Source organism: Salvelinus fontinalis, chromosome 35 (assembly GCF_029448725.1).
Source record: "Salvelinus fontinalis isolate EN_2023a chromosome 35, ASM2944872v1, whole genome shotgun sequence".
Taxonomy (NCBI): domain Eukaryota; kingdom Metazoa; phylum Chordata; class Actinopteri; order Salmoniformes; family Salmonidae; genus Salvelinus; species Salvelinus fontinalis.
The window spans coordinates 39481981-39499127 of NC_074699.1; the positions used below are offsets into that span (position 1 = coordinate 39481981).

At 47.2% G+C, this 17147-nt stretch overlaps 1 protein-coding gene across 1 annotated transcript in view; it reads right to left on the reverse strand.

The window, feature by feature from the left end:
• Positions 1 to 17147, reverse strand: part of LOC129834947 (multiple epidermal growth factor-like domains protein 11) — a 144512-nt gene that overhangs the window by 61890 nt on the left and 65475 nt on the right. The window contains exon 2 of the mRNA XM_055900317.1: positions 16683 to 16807. Coding sequence (XP_055756292.1) covers positions 16683 to 16798 — 116 coding nt within the window. The 5' untranslated portion in view covers positions 16799 to 16807. The remainder of the gene's footprint in view (positions 1 to 16682; positions 16808 to 17147) is intronic.

Consider the following 17147-nt stretch of genomic DNA (forward strand, 5'->3'; position numbering starts at 1 on the left):
GTGGCTCCAACTCCAACTCTACCTCTCTCCTTCTAATGGCTGGCTCCAACTCTAACTCTAACTCTCTCCTTCTAATGGCTGGCTCCAACTCCAACTCCAACTCTAACTCTCTCCTTCTAATGGCTGGCTCCAACTCCAACTCTACCGCTCTCCTTCTAATGGCTGGCTCCAACTCTAACTCTAACTCTCTCCTTCTAATGGCTGGCTCCAACTCCACCTCTCTCCTTCTAATGGCTGGCTCCAACTCTAACTTTCTCCTTCTAATGGCTGGCTCCAACTCCAACTCTACCTCTCTCCTTCTAATGGCTGGCTCCAACTCTACTTCTTCTAATGGCTGGCTCCAACTCCAACTCCACCTCTCTCCTTCTAATGGCTGGCTCCAACTCTAACTTTCTCCTTCTAATGGCTGGCTCCAACTCCAACTCTACCTCTCTCCTTCTAATGGCTGGCTCCAACTCCAACTCTACCTCTCTCCTTCTAATGGCTGGCTCCAACTCCAACTCTACCTCTCTCCTTCTAATGGCTGGCGCCAACTCCAACTCTACCTCTACCTCTCTCCTTCTAATGGCTGGCTCCAACTCCAACTCCAACTCTACCGCTCTCCTTCTAATGGCTGGCTCCAACTCCAACTCTAACTCTCTCCTTCTAATGGCTGGCTCTAACTCCAACTCTACCTCTCTCCTTCTAATGGCTGGCTCCAACTCTAACTCTAACTCTCTCCTTCTAATGGCTGGCTCCAACTAACTCTACCTCTCTCCTTCTAATGGCTGGCTCCAACTCCAACTCTAACTCTCTCCTTCTAATGGCTGGCTCCAACTAACTCTACCTCTCTCCTTCTAATGGCTAGCTCCAACTCCAACTCTACCTCTCTCCTTCTAATGGGTGGCTCCAACTCCAACTCTACCTCTCTCCTTCTAATGGCTGGCTCCAACTCCAACTCCAACTCTAACTCTCTCCTTCTAATGGCTGGCTCCAACTCTAACTCTACCTCTCTCCTTCTAATGGCTAGCTCCAACTCCAACTCTACCTCTCTCCTTCTAATGGGTGGCTCCAACTCCAACTCTACCTCTCTCCTTCTAATGGCTGGCTCCAACTCTAACTCTAACTCTCTCCTTCTAATGGCTGGCTCCAACTCCAACTCCAACTCTAACTCTCTCCTTCTAATGGCTGGCTCCAACTCTAACTCTAACTCTCTCCTTCTAATGGCTGGCTCCAACTCTAACTCCAACTCTAACTCTCTCCTTCTAATGGCTGGCTCCAACTCTAACTCTACCTCTCTCCTTCTAATGGCTGGCTCCAACTCCAACACTACCTCTCTCCTTCTAATGGCTGGCTCCAACTCTAACTTTAACTCTCTCCTTCTAATGGCTGACTCTAACTCTAATTATAACTCTAACTCTAACTAACTCTAACCATAACTAACTCCAACTAACTCTAACCATAACTAACTCCAACTAACTCTAAGCCTAACTAACTCTAAGCCCAACTAACTCCAACTAACTCTAAGCCCAACTAACTCTAACTAACTCCAACTAACTCTAAGCCCAACTAACTCTAACTAACTCCAACTAACTCTAAGCCCAACTAACTCTAACTAACTCTAACTCTAACTAACTAACTCTAACTAACTCTAACTCTAACTCTAACTCTAACTAACTAACTCTAACTAACTCTAACTAACTCTAACTAACTCTAACTAACTCTAACTCTAACTCTAACTCTAACTCTAATTCTAACTCTAATTCTAATTCTAACTCTCACTAACTCTAACTCAAACTAACTCAAACTAACTCAAACTAACTCAAACTAACTCAAACTAACTCAAACTAACTCTAACTAACTCTAACTAACTCTAACTCTAACTCAAACTCTAATTCTAACTCTAATTCTAACTCTAATTCTAATTCTAACTCTCACTAACTCTCACTAACTCTCACTAACTCTCACTAACTCTCACTAACTCTCACTAACTCTCACTAACTCTCACTAACTCTAACTCTCTCCTTCTAATGGCTGGCTCCAACTCTAACTCTAACTCTCTCCTTCTAATGGCTGGCTCCAACTCCACCTCTCTCCTTCTAATGGCTGGCTCCAACTCTAACTCTAACTCTCTCCTTCTACTGGCTGGCTCCAACTCTAACTAACTCTCTCCTTCTAATGGCTGGCTCTAACTCCAACTCTAACTCTACCTCTCTCCTTCTAATGGCTGGCTCCAACTCTAACTCTAACTCTCTCCTTCTAATGGCTGGCTCCAACTCCACCTCTCTCCTTCTAATGGCTGGCTCCAACTCTAACTCTAACTCTCTCCTTCTACTGGCTGGCTCCAACTCTAACTAACTCTCTCCTTCTAATGGCTGGCTCTAACTCCAACTCTAACTCTACCTCTCTCCTTCTAATGGCTGGCTCCAACTCCAACTCTACCTCTACCTCTCTCCTTCCAATGGCTGGCTCTAACTCCAACTCTACCTCTCTCCTTCTAATGGCTGGCTCCAACTCCAACTCTACCTCTACCTCTCTCCTTCCAATGGCTGGCTCTAACTCCAACTCTAACTCTCTCCTTCTAATGGCTGGCGCCAACTCCAACTCTACCTCTCTCCTTCTAATGGCTGGCTCCAACTAACTCTACCTCTACCTCTCTCCTTCCAATGGCTGGCTCTAACTCCAACTCTAACTCTCTCCTTCTAATGGCTGGCGCCAACTCCAACTCTAACTCTCTCCTTCTAATGGCTGGCTCCAACTCAAACTCTACCTCTCTCCTTCTAATGGCTGGCTCTAACTCCAACTCTACCTCTCTCCTTCTAATGGCTGGCTCTAACTCCAACTCTACCTCTCTCCTTCTAATGGCTGGCTCCAACTCTACCTCTACCTCTCTCCTTCTAATGGCTGGCTCCAACTCCAACTCTAACTCTCTCCTTCTAATGGCTGGCTCCAACTAACTCTACCTCTCTCCTTCTAATGGCTGGCTCCAACTCCAACTCTAACTCTCTCCTTCTAATGGCTGGCTCCAACTAACTCTACCTCTCTCCTTCTAATGGCTGGCTCCAACTCCAACTCTACCTCTCTCCTTCTAATGGCTGGCTCCAACTCTAACTCTAACTCTCTCCTTCTAATGGCTGGCTCCAACTCCAACTCCAACTCTCTCCTTCTAATGGCTGGCTCCAACTCTAACTCTAACTCTCTCCTTCTAATGGCTGGCTCCAACTCCAACTCCAACTCTACCTCTCTCCTTCTAATGGCTGGCTCCAACTCTAACTCTACCTCTCTCCTTCTAATGGCTGGCTCCAACTCCAACTCCAACTCTCTCCTTCTAATGGCTGGCTCCAACTCTAACTCTAACTTTCTCCTTCTAATGGCTGGCTCTAACTCCAACTCTACCTCTCTCCTTCTAATGGCTGGCTCCAACTCTAACTCTACCTCTCTCCTTCTAATGGCTGGCTCTAACTCCAACTCTACCTCTCTCCTTCTAATGGCTGGCTCCAACTCTAACTCTACCTCTCTCCTTCTAATGGCTGGCTCCAACCCCAACTCTAACTCTCTCCTTCTAATGGCTGGCTCCAACTCTAACTCCAACTCTAACTCTCTCCTTCTAATGGCTGGCTCCAACTCTAACTCTACCTCTCTCCTTCTAATGGCTGGCTCCAACTCCAACTCTAACTCTAACTTTCTCCTTCTAATGGCTGGCTCTAACTCCAACTCTACCTCTCTCCTTCTAATGGCTGGCTCCAACTCTAACTCTACCTCTCTCCTTCTAATGGCTGGCTCTAACTCCAACTCTACCTCTCTCCTTCTAATGGCTGGCTCCAACTCTAACTCTACCTCTCTCCTTCTAATGGCTGGCTCCAACCCCAACTCTAACTCTCTCCTTCTAATGGCTGGCTCCAACTCTAACTCCAACTCTAACTCTCTCCTTCTAATGGCTGGCTCCAACTAACTCTACCTCTCTCCTTCTAATGGCTGGCTCCAACTCTAACTCTACCTCTCTCCTTCTAATGGCTGGCTCCAACTCTACCTCAAACTCTAACTCTCTCCTTCTAATGGCTGGCTCCAACTCTAACTCTAACTCTCTCCTTCTAATGGCTGGCTCCAACTAACTCTACCTCTCTCCTTCTAATGGCTGGCTCCAACTCTAACTCTAACTCTCTCCTTCTAATGGCTGGCTCCAACCCCAACTCTAACTCTCTCCTTCTAATGGCTGGCTCCAACTCTAACTCCAACTCTAACTCTCTCCTTCTAATGGCTGGCTCCAACTAACTCTACCTCTCTCCTTCTAATGGCTGGCTCCAACTCTACCTCTAACTCTACCTCTCTCCTTCTAATGGCTGGCTCCAACTCCAACTCCAACTCTACCTCTCTCCTTCTAATGGCTGGCTCCAACTCTAACTCTAACTCTCTCCTTCTAATGGCTGGCTCCAACTCTAACTCCAACTCTAACTCTCTCCTTCTAATGGCTGGCTCCAACTCCAACTCCACCTCTCTCCTTCTAATGGCTGGCTCCAACTAACTCTACCTCTCTCCTTCTAATGGCTGGCTCCAACTCCAACTCTAACTCTACCTCTCTCCTTCTAATGGCTGGCTCCAACTCTAACTCTAACTCTCTCCTTCTAATGGCTGGCTCCAACTCCACCTCTCTCCTTCTAATGGCTGGCTCCAACTCCACCTCTCTCCTTCTAATGGCTGGCTCCAACTCTAACTAACTCTACCTCTCTCCTTCTAATGGCTGGCTCCAACTCTAACTCTACCTCTCTCCTTCTAATGGCTGGCTCCAACTCTACCTCTAACTCTACCTCTCTCCTTCTAATGGCTGGCTCCAACTCCAACTCTAACTCTAACTCTCTCCTTCTAATGGCTGGCTCTAACTCCAACTCTACCTTTCTCCTTCTAATGGCTGGCTCCAACTCTAACTCTAACTCTCTCCTTCTAATGGCTGGCTCCAACTCCACCTCTCTCCTTCTAATGGCTGGCTCCAACTAACTCTACCTCTCTCCTTCTAATGGCTGGCTCCAACTCCAACTCTAACTCTACCTCTCTCCTTCTAATGGCTGGCTCCAACTCCACCTCTCTCCTTCTAATGGCTGGCTCCAACTAACTCTACCTCTCTCCTTCTAATGGCTGGCTCCAACTCCAACTCTAACTCTAACTCTCTCCTTCTAATGGCTGGCTCCAACTAACTCTACCTCTCTCCTTCTAATGGCTGGCTCCAACCCCAACTCTAACTCTCTCCTTCTAATGGCTGGCTCCAACTCCACCTCTCTCCTTCTAATGGCTGGCTCCAACTCTAACTCTAACTCTCTCCTTCTAATGGCTGGCTCCAACTCCAACTCCAACTCTACCTCTCTCCTTCTAATGGCTGGCTCCAACTCCACCTCTCTCCTTCTAATGGCTGGCTCCAACTCTAACTCTACCTCTCTCCTTCTAATGGCTGGCTCTAACTCCAACTCTACCTCTCTCCTTCTAATGGCTGGCTCCAACTCTAACCCCAACTCTAACTCTCTCCTTCTAATGGCTGGCTCCAACTCTAACCCCAACTCTAACTCTCTCCTTCTAATGGCTGGCTCCAACTCCAACTCCAACTCTACCTCTCTCCTTCTAATGGCTGGCTCCAACTCTAACTCTACCTCTCTCCTTCTAATGGCTGGCTCTAACTCCAACTCTACCTCTCTCCTTCTAATGGCTGGCTCCAACTCTAACCCCAACTCTAACTCTCTCCTTCTAATGGCTGGCTCCAACTCCAACTCTAACTCTAACTCTCTCCTTCTAATGGCTGGCTCCAACTAACTCTACCTCTCTCCTTCTAATGGCTGGCTCCAACTCTACCTCAAACTCTACCTCTCTCCTTCTAATGGCTGGCTCCAACCCCAACTATAACTCTCTCCTTCTAATGGCTGGCTCCAACTGTAACTCCAACTCTAACTCTCTCCTTCTAATGGCTGGCTCCAACTAACTCTACCTCTCTCCTTCTAATGGCTGGCTCCAACCCCAACTCTAACTCTCTCCTTCTAATGGCTGGCTCCAACTCTAACTCCAACTCTAACTCTCTCCTTCTAATGGCTGGCTCCAACTCTAACTCTAACTCTCTCCTTCTAATGGCTGGCTCCAACTAACTCTACCTCTCTCCTTCTAATGGCTGGCTCCAACTCTAACTCTAACTCTCTCCCTCTAATGGCTGGCTCCAACCCCAACTCTAACTCTCTCCTTCTAATGGCTGGCTCCAACTCTAACTCTACCTCTCTCCTTCTAATGGCTGGCTCCAACTCTACCTCTAACTCTAACTCTCTCCTTCTAATGGCTGGCTCCAACTCCACCTCTCTCCTTCTAATGGCTGGCTCTAACTCCAACTCTACCTCTCTCCTTCTAATGGCTGGCTCCAACTCTAACTCTAACTCTCTCCTTCTAATGGCTGGCTCCAACTCTAACTCCAACTCTAACTCTCTCCTTCTAATGGCTGGCTCCAACTCTAACTCCACCTCTCTCCTTCTAATGGCTGGCTCCAACTAACTCTACCTCTCTCCTTCTAATGGCTGGCTCCAACTCCAACTCTAACTCTCTCCTTCTAATGGCTGGCTCCAACTCTAACTCTACCTCTCTCCTTCTAATGGCTGGCTCCAACCCCAACTCTAACTCTCTCCTTCTAATGGCTGGCTCCAACTCTAACTCCAACTCTAACTCTCTCCTTCTAATGGCTGGCTCCAACTCTAACTCTACCTCTCTCCTTCTAATGGCTGGCTCCAACTCCAACTCCAACTCTACCTCTCTCCTTCTAATGGCTGGCTCCAACTCTAACTCTCTCCTTCTAATGGCTGGCTCCAACTCTAACTCCACCTCTCTCCTTCTAATGGCTGGCTCCAACTAACTCTACCTCTCTCCTTCTAATGGCTGGCTCCAACTCCAACTCTAACTCTACCTCTCTCCTTCTAATGGCTGGCTCCAACTCTAACTCTAACTCTCTCCTTCTAATGGCTGGCTCCAACTCCACCTCTCTCCTTCTAATGGCTGGCTCCAACTCTAACTAACTCTACCTCTCTCCTTCTAATGGCTGGCTCCAACTCTAACTCTACCTCTCTCCTTCTAATGGCTGGCTCCAACTCTACCTCTAACTCTACCTCTCTCCTTCTAATGGCTGGCTCCAACTCCAACTCTAACTCTAACTCTCTCCTTCTAATGGCTGGCTCTAACTCCAACTCTAACTCTCTCCTTCTAATGGCTGGCTCCAACTCCAACTCTAACTCTCTCCTTCTAATGGCTGGCTCCAACTCCAACTCTAACTCTACCTCTCTCCTTCTAATGGCTGGCTCCAACTCTAACTCTAACTCTCTCCTTCTAATGGCTGGCTCCAACTCTAACTCTACCTCTCTCCTTCTAATGGCTGGCTCCAACCCCAACTCTAACTCTCTCCTTCTAATGGCTGGCTCCAACTCCACCTCTCTCCTTCTAATGGCTGGCTCCAACTCTAACTCTAACTCTCTCCTTCTAATGGCTGGCTCCAACTCCAACTCCAACTCTACCTCTCTCCTTCTAATGGCTGGCTCCAACTCTAACTCTACCTCTCTCCTTCTAATGGCTGGCTCTAACTCCAACTCTACCTCTCTCCTTCTAATGGCTGGCTCCAACTCTAACCCCAACTCTAACTCTCTCCTTCTAATGGCTGGCTCCAACTCCAACTCTACCTCTCTCCTTCTAATGGCTGGCTCCAACTCTAACCCCAACTCTAACTTTCTCCTTCTAATGGCTGGCTCTAACTCCAACTCTACCTCTCTCCTTCTAATGGCTGGCTCCAACTCTAACTCTACCTCTCTCCTTCTAATGGCTGGCTCTAACTCCAACTCTACCTGTCTCCTTCTAATGGCTGGCTCCAACTCTAACTCTACCTCTCTCCTTCTAATGGCTGGCTCCAACCCCAACTCTAACTCTCTCCTTCTAATGGCTGGCTCCAACTCTAACTCCAACTCTAACTCTCTCCTTCTAATGGCTGGCTCTAACTCCAACTCTACCTCTCTCCTTCTAATGGCTGGCTCCAACTAACTCTACCTCTCTCCTTCTAATGGCTGGCTCCAACTCTACCTCAAACTCTACCTCTCTCCTTCTAATGGCTGGCTCCAACTCTAACTTTAACTCTCTCCTTCTAATGGCTGGCTCCAACTCTAACTCTACCTCTCTCCTTCTAATGGCTGGCTCCAACCCCAACTCTAACTCTCTCCTTCTAATGGCTGGCTCCAACTGTAACTCCAACTCTAACTCTCTCCTTCTAATGGCTGGCTCCAACTAACTCTACCTCTCTCCTTCTAATGGCTGGCTCAAACTCTAACTCTAACTCTCTCCTTCTAATGGCTGGCTCCAACCCCAACTCTAACTCTCTCCTTCTAATGGCTGGCTCCAACTAACTCTACCTCTCTCCTTCTAATGGCTGGCTCCAACTCTAACTCTACCTCTCTCCTTCTAATGGCTGGCTCCAACTCTACCTCTAACTCTACCTCTCTCCTTCTAATGGCTGGCTCCAACTCCAACTCCAACTCTCTCCTTCTAATGGCTGGCTCCAACTCTAACTCTAACTCTCTCCTTCTAATGGCTGGCTCCAACTCTAACTCTCTCCTTCTAATGGCTGGCTCCAACTCTAACTCCACCTCTCTCCTTCTAATGGCTGGCTCCAACTAACTCTACCTCTCTCCTTCTAATGGCTGGCTCCAACTCCAACTCTAACTCTACCTCTCTCCTTCTAATGGCTGGCTCCAACTCTAACTCTAACTCTCTCCTTCTAATGGCTGGCTCCAACTCCACCTCTCTCCTTCTAATGGCTGGCTCCAACTCTAACTAACTCTACCTCTCTCCTTCTAATGGCTGGCTCCAACTCTAACTCTACCTCTCTCCTTCTAATGGCTGGCTCCAACTCTACCTCTAACTCTACCTCTCTCCTTCTAATGGCTGGCTCCAACTCCAACTCTAACTCTAACTCTCTCCTTCTAATGGCTGGCTCTAACTCCAACTCTAACTCTCTCCTTCTAATGGCTGGCTCCAACTCCAACTCTAACTCTCTCCTTCTAATGGCTGGCTCCAACTCCAACTCTAACTCTACCTCTCTCCTTCTAATGGCTGGCTCCAACTCTAACTCTAACTCTCTCCTTCTAATGGCTGGCTCCAACTCTAACTCTACCTCTCTCCTTCTAATGGCTGGCTCCAACCCCAACTCTAACTCTCTCCTTCTAATGGCTGGCTCCAACTCCACCTCTCTCCTAATGGCTGGCTCCAACTCTACCTCTAACTCTACCTCTCTCCTTCTAATGGCTGGCTCCAACTCCAACTCTAACTCTAACTCTCTCCTTCTAATGGCTGGCTCTAACTCCAACTCTAACTCTCTCCTTCTAATGGCTGGCTCCAACTCCAACTCCAACTCTACCTCTCTCCTTCTAATGGCTGGCTCCAACTCTAACTCTACCTCTCTCCTTCTAATGGCTGGCTCTAACTCCAACTCTACCTCTCTCCTTCTAATGGCTGGCTCCAACTCTAACCCCAACTCTAACTCTCTCCTTCTAATGGCTGGCTCCAACTCTAACTCTACCTCTCTCCTTCTAATGGCTGGCTCCAACTCCAACTCTACCTCTCTCCTTCTAATGGCTGGCTCCAACTCTAACCCCAACTCTAACTTTCTCCTTCTAATGGCTGGCTCTAACTCCAACTCTACCTCTCTCCTTCTAATGGCTGGCTCCAACTCTAACTCTACCTCTCTCCTTCTAATGGCTGGCTCTAACTCCAACTCTACCTCTCTCCTTCTAATGGCTGGCTCCAACTCTAACTCTACCTCTCTCCTTCTAATGGCTGGCTCCAACCCCAACTCTAACTCTCTCCTTCTAATGGCTGGCTCCAACTCTAACTCCAACTCTAACTCTCTCCTTCTAATGGCTGGCTCCAACTAACTCTACCTCTCTCCTTCTAATGGCTGGCTCCAACTCTACCTCAAACTCTACCTCTCTCCTTCTAATGGCTGGCTCCAACTCTAACTTTAACTCTCTCCTTCTAATGGCTGGCTCCAACTAACTCTACCTCTCTCCTTCTAATGGCTGGCTCCAACTCTAACTCTACCTCTCTCCTTCTAATGGCTGGCTCCAACTCTACCTCTAACTCTACCTCTCTCCTTCTAATGGCTGGCTCCAACTCCAACTCCAACTCTACCTCTCTCCTTCTAATGGCTGGCTCCAACTCTAACTCTAACTCTCTCCTTCTAATGGCTGGCTCCAACTCTAACTCTCTCCTTCTAATGGCTGGCTCCAACTCTAACTCCACCTCTCTCCTTCTAATGGCTGGCTCCAACTAACTCTACCTCTCTCCTTCTAATGGCTGGCTCCAACTCCAACTCTAACTCTACCTCTCTCCTTCTAATGGCTGGCTCCAACTCTAACTCTAACTCTCTCCTTCTAATGGCTGGCTCCAACTCCACCTCTCTCCTTCTAATGGCTGGCTCCAACTCTAACTAACTCTACCTCTCTCCTTCTAATGGCTGGCTCCAACTCTAACTCTACCTCTCTCCTTCTAATGGCTGGCTCCAACTCTACCTCTAACTCTACCTCTCTCCTTCTAATGGCTGGCTCCAACTCCAACTCTAACTCTAACTCTCTCCTTCTAATGGCTGGCTCTAACTCCAACTCTAACTCTCTCCTTCTAATGGCTGGCTCCAACTCCAACTCTAACTCTCTCCTTCTAATGGCTGGCTCCAACTCCAACTCTAACTCTACCTCTCTCCTTCTAATGGCTGGCTCCAACTCTAACTCTAACTCTCTCCTTCTAATGGCTGGCTCCAACTCTAACTCTACCTCTCTCCTTCTAATGGCTGGCTCCAACCCCAACTCTAACTCTCTCCTTCTAATGGCTGGCTCCAACTCCACCTCTCTCCTTCTAATGGCTGGCTCCAACTCTAACTCTAACTCTCTCCTTCTAATGGCTGGCTCCAACTCCAACTCCAACTCTACCTCTCTCCTTCTAATGGCTGGCTCCAACTCTAACTCTACCTCTCTCCTTCTAATGGCTGGCTCTAACTCCAACTCTACCTCTCTCCTTCTAATGGCTGGCTCCAACTCTAACCCCAACTCTAACTCTCTCCTTCTAATGGCTGGCTCCAACTCTAACTCTACCTCTCTCCTTCTAATGGCTGGCTCCAACTCCAACTCTACCTCTCTCCTTCTAATGGCTGGCTCCAACTCTAACCCCAACTCTAACTTTCTCCTTCTAATGGCTGGCTCTAACTCCAACTCTACCTCTCTCCTTCTAATGGCTGGCTCCAACTCTAACTCTACCTCTCTCCTTCTAATGGCTGGCTCTAACTCCAACTCTACCTCTCTCCTTCTAATGGCTGGCTCCAACTCTAACTCTACCTCTCTCCTTCTAATGGCTGGCTCCAACTCCAACTCTACCTCTCTCCTTCTAATGGCTGGCTCCAACTCTAACTCTACCTCTCTCCTTCTAATGGCTGGCTCTAACTCCAACTCTACCTCTCTCCTTCTAATGGCTGGCTCCAACTCTAACCCCAACTCTAACTCTCTCCTTCTAATGGCTGGCTCCAACTCTAACTCTACCTCTCTCCTTCTAATGGCTGGCTCCAACTCCAACTCTACCTCTCTCCTTCTAATGGCTGGCTCCAACTCTAACCCCAACTCTAACTTTCTCCTTCTAATGGCTGGCTCTAACTCCAACTCTACCTCTCTCCTTCTAATGGCTGGCTCCAACTCTAACTCTACCTCTCTCCTTCTAATGGCTGGCTCTAACTCCAACTCTACCTCTCTCCTTCTAATGGCTGGCTCCAACTCTAACTCTACCTCTCTCCTTCTAATGGCTGGCTCCAACTCTAACTCCAACTCTAACTCTCTCCTTCTAATGGCTGGCTCCAACTAACTCTACCTCTCTCCTTCTAATGGCTGGCTCCAACTCTACCTCAAACTCTACCTCTCTCCTTCTAATGGCTGGCTCCAACTCTAACTTTAACTCTCTCCTTCTAATGGCTGGCTCCAACTCTAACTCTACCTCTCTCCTTCTAATGGCTGGCTCCAACCCCAACTCTAACTCTCTCCTTCTAATGGCTGGCTCCAACTGTAACTCCAACTCTAACTCTCTCCTTCTAATGGCTGGCTCCAACTAACTCTACCTCTCTCCTTCTAATGGCTGGCTCCAACTCTAACTCTAACTCTCTCCTTCTAATGGCTGGCTCCAACCCCAACTCTAACTCTCTCCTTCTAATGGCTGGCTCCAACTAACTCTACCTCTCTCCTTCTAATGGCTGGCTCCAACTCTAACTCTACCTCTCTCCTTCTAATGGCTGGCTCCAACTCTACCTCTAACTCTACCTCTCTCCTTCTAATGGCTGGCTCCAACTCCAACTCTAACTCTAACTCTCTCCTTCTAATGGCTGGCTCTAACTCCAACTCTACCTCTCTCCTTCTAATGGCTGGCTCCAACTCTAACTCTAACTCTCTCCTTCTAATGGCTGGCTCCAACTCTAACTCCAACTCTAACTCTCTCCTTCTAATGGCTGGCTCCAACTCTAACTCCACCTCTCTCCTTCTAATGGCTGGCTCCAACTAACTCTACCTCTCTCCTTCTAATGGCTGGCTCCAACTCCAACTCTAACTCTCTCCTTCTAATGGCTGGCTCCAACTCTAACTCTACCTCTCTCCTTCTAATGGCTGGCTCCAACCCCAACTCTCTCCTTCTAATGGCTAGCTCCAACTCTAACTCCAACTCTAACTCTCTCCTTCTAATGGCTGGCTCCAACTCTAACTCTACCTCTCTTCTTCTAATGGCTGGCTCCAACTCTACCTCTAACTCTACCTCTCTCCTTCTAATGGCTGGCTCCAACTCCAACTCCAACTCTAACTCTCTCCTTCTAATGGCTGGCTCCAACTCTAACTCTACTTCTCTCCTTCTAATGGCTGGCTCCAACTCTAACTCTACCTCCAACTCTAGCCCTCAGCATTGATTTGTAGAGCAGTCCATTACAAGCTGGTCCTCAGAGGCCTGACACAAAAGAACACACACATATATACACAGCCCAGAGCAGCAGGTTATATCTCCAGCCAGATCACTAGAAATAGACTGCGATTTTAGATGTTTGAAAAGGCCCTTAGGATGTCAATATACAGTGTATTCGGGAAAGTATTCAGACCCCTTGACTTTTCGCACATTTTGTTATATCACAGCCTTTTCTAAAATGGATTGAATTGGCTTTATTCCTCATCAGTCTCCGCACAATACACCATAATGACATCACAATACCCCATAATGAAATCACAATACCCCATAATGACATCACAATACCCCATAATGACATCACAATACCCCATAATGACATCACAATACCCCATAATGACATCACAATACCCCATAATGACGACGCAAAAACAGGTTTTCTACATTTTTGCAAATGTATAAAAAATGTACAACTGAAATATCACATTTACATAAGTATTCAGACCCTTTACTCAGTACTTTGTTTAAGCACCTTTGGCAGCGATTACAGCATCAAGTCTTCTTGGGTATGACGCTACAAGCTTGGCACACCTGTATTTGGGGAGTTTCTCCCATTCTTCTCTGCAGATCCTCTCAAGCTCTGTCAGGTTGGATGGGGAGCGTCGGCTCACAGCTATTTTCAGGTCTCTCCAGAGATGTTCGATCGGGTTCAAGTCCGGGCTCTGGCTGGGCCGCTTAAAGACATTCAGAGACTTGTCTCGAAGCCACTCCTGCGCTGTCTTGGCTGTGTGCTTAGGGTCATTGGTGAACCTTCACCCCAGTCTGAGGTACCCGAGCGCTCTGGAGCAGGTTTTTCATCAAGGATCTGTCTGTACTTTGCTCTGTACACATTTCCCTCGATCCTGACTTGTCTCCCAGTCCCTGCTGCTGAATAACATCCCCAGAGCATGATGCTGCCACCACCATGCTTCACTGTAGGGATGGTGCCAGGTTTCCTCCAGACATGATGTTGCCACCACCATGCTTCACCGTAGGGATGGTGCCAGGTTTCCTCCAGACATGATGCTGCCACCACCATGCTTCACTGTAGGGATGGTGCCAGGTTTCCTCCAGACATGATGCTGCCACCACCATGCTTCACCGTAGGGATGGTGCCAGGTTTCCTCCAGAAGTGACACATGGCATTCAGGCCAAAGTGTTCAATCTTGGTTTCATCAAACCAGAGAATATTGTTTCTCATGGTCCTTTAGGTGCCTTCCCCAGATCAGTGCCTCGACACAATCCTGTCTCGAAGCTCTACGGACAATTCCTTTGACCTCATGACTTGGTTTTTGCTCTGACATGCAATGTCAACTGTGGGACCTTATATAGACAGGTGTGTGCCTTTCCAAATCATGTCCAATCAATTGAATTGACCACAGGTGGACTCCAATCAAGTTGCAGAAACATCTCAAGGATGATCAATGGAAACAGGATGCACCTGAGCTTAATTTCTTGTCTCATAGCAAAGGGTCTGAATACTTATGTAAATAAAGAATTACTGTTTTTTATTTTGAATACATTTCTAAAATTTCAGAAAAACGTTTTTTTGCTTTGTCATTGTGTATTGTGTGTAGCTTGATAAACATTTGTATTTATTTCATCCATTTTAGAATAAGGCTGTAAAGTAACAAAATGGGAAGTGGTCTGAATTCTTTCCTCTGCACTCACATTATATTTTACAAACGATTGCACAGCACTGTGCGCGAACTTGTGATGCTCAGAGCCAAAGCTCGCTGCTGAGACCACTGTGCCTCTGCAGATCTTTAGCTTTGTGAACTGAATACTTGATGATAGTTAATGGAAACAGTGTGTTGTTTTGAATGATTGTGTTTTAAGCCTTCCCCAAACCATAGCCCTAACCTTAACCACACTGGATTAATACCTAAACTTAACCCTTTGAGTTGTTTCTGTTTTAACACTGTATCCACGCAGAATTAACCCTGTAACCATGCAGAATTAACCCTGTAACCATGCAGAATTAACCCTGTATCCACGCAGAATTAACCCTGTATCCACGCAGAATTAACCCTGTATCCACGCAGAATTAACCCTGTAACCACGCAGAATGAACCCTGTAACCATGCAGAATTAACCCTGTAACCATGCAGAATTAACCCTGTAACCATGCAAAATTAACCCTGTAACCATGCAGAATTAACCCTGTAACCACGCAGAATTAACCCTGTAACCATGCATAATTAACCCTGTAACCACGCAGAATTAACCCTGTAACCACGCAGAATTAACCCTGTAACCACGCAGAATTAACCCTGTAACCACGCAGAATTAACACTGTAACCACGCAGAATGAACCCTGTAACCACGCGGAATGAACCCTGTAACCACGCAGAATTAACCCTGTAACCACGCAGAATTAACCCTGTAACCACGCGGAATTAACCCTGTAACCATGCGGAATTAACCCTGTAACCATGCGGAATTAACCCTGTAACCATGCGGAATTAACCCTGTAACCATGCGGAATTAACCCTGTAACCACGCGGAATTAACCCTGTAACCACGCGGAATTAACCCTGTAACCACGCGGAATTAACCCTGTAACCACGCGGAATTAACCCTGAAACCACGCGGAATTAACCCTGTAACCACGCGTAATTAACCCTGTAACCATGCGTAATTAACCCTGTAACCATGCGTAATTAACCCTGTAACCATGCGTAATTAACCCTGTAACCATGCAGAATTAACCCTGTAACCACGCAGAATTAACACTGTAACCACGCAGAATTAACACTGTAACCACGCAGAATGAACCCTGTAACCACGCAGAATGAACCCTGTAACCACGCAGAACGAACCCTGTAACCACGCAGAACGAACCCTGTAACCACGCGGAATTAACCCTGTAACCACGCAGAATTAACCCTGTAACCACGCGGAATTAACCCTGTAACCACGCGGAATTAACCCTGTAACCACGCGGAATTAACCCTGTAACCACGCGGAATTAACCCTGTAACCATGCGGAATTAACCCTGTAAACATGCGGAATTAACCCTGTAACCACGCGGAATTAACCCTGTAACCACGCGGAATTAACCCTGTAACCACGCGGAATTAACCCTGTAACCATGCGGAATTAACCCTGAAACCATGCGGAATTAACCCTGTAACCATGCGTAATTAACCCTGTAACCATGCGTAATTAACCCTGTAACCATGCGTAATTAACCCTGTAACCATGCGTAATTAACCCTGTAACCATGCGTAATTAACCCTGTAACCATGCGTAATTAACCCTGTAACCATGCATAATTAACCCTGTAACCATGCAGAATGAACCCTGTAACCACGCGGAATTAACCCTGTAACCACGCAGAATTAACCCTGTAACCACGCAGAATTAACCCTGTAACCACGCAGAATTAACCCTGTAACCATGCGGAATTAACCCTGTAACCATGCGGAATTAACCCTGTAACCATGCGGAATTAACCCTGTAACCATGCATAATTAACCCTGTAACCATGCAGAATTAACCCTGTAACCATGCAGAATTAACCCTGTAACCATGCAGAATTAACCCTGTAACCATGCAGAATTAACCCTGTAACCACGCAGAATTAACCCTGTAACCATGCATGAATAAAAATTTCAAAGGGAAACTATGAGCTCTTGTTGTGTTTTTCTGCCCGGATACAGAGATGACAGACAGACAGCATCACACCACTGACCTCTCCCAGTGACTACACACGTTAGGGTCATCCGGGTTCAGGGGCAACGCGCCATAGATCAACCCCAGGAGGGTGAACCCTAGCAGGGCCACAGAGACAGCCCCACCTGGCCCCATCCTTCAGACCTAGAGAGAGAGACAGAGAGACAGAGAGACAGAGAGAGAGAGAGAGAGAGAGAGAGAGAGAGAGAGAGAGAGAGAGAGAGAGAGAGAGAGAGAGAGGAACAAAGGGAAAATGAAAGAGAAACAGAGGAAAATAAATATCATTACAGTAATATTACTATTTAATTGTGAAACATCAGAAGGTTAAGCGAATACAAACAGCTAAATCAGCTCCCACAACCTTCTATAAACGCTGAGACCATTTCTAATATTCTAAGAATAACGTTTTTTAACATTCTAAGACCCAGGGCCTCCCGGGTGGCGCAGTGGTCTAGGGCACATCGCAGTGCTAGCTGCGCCACCA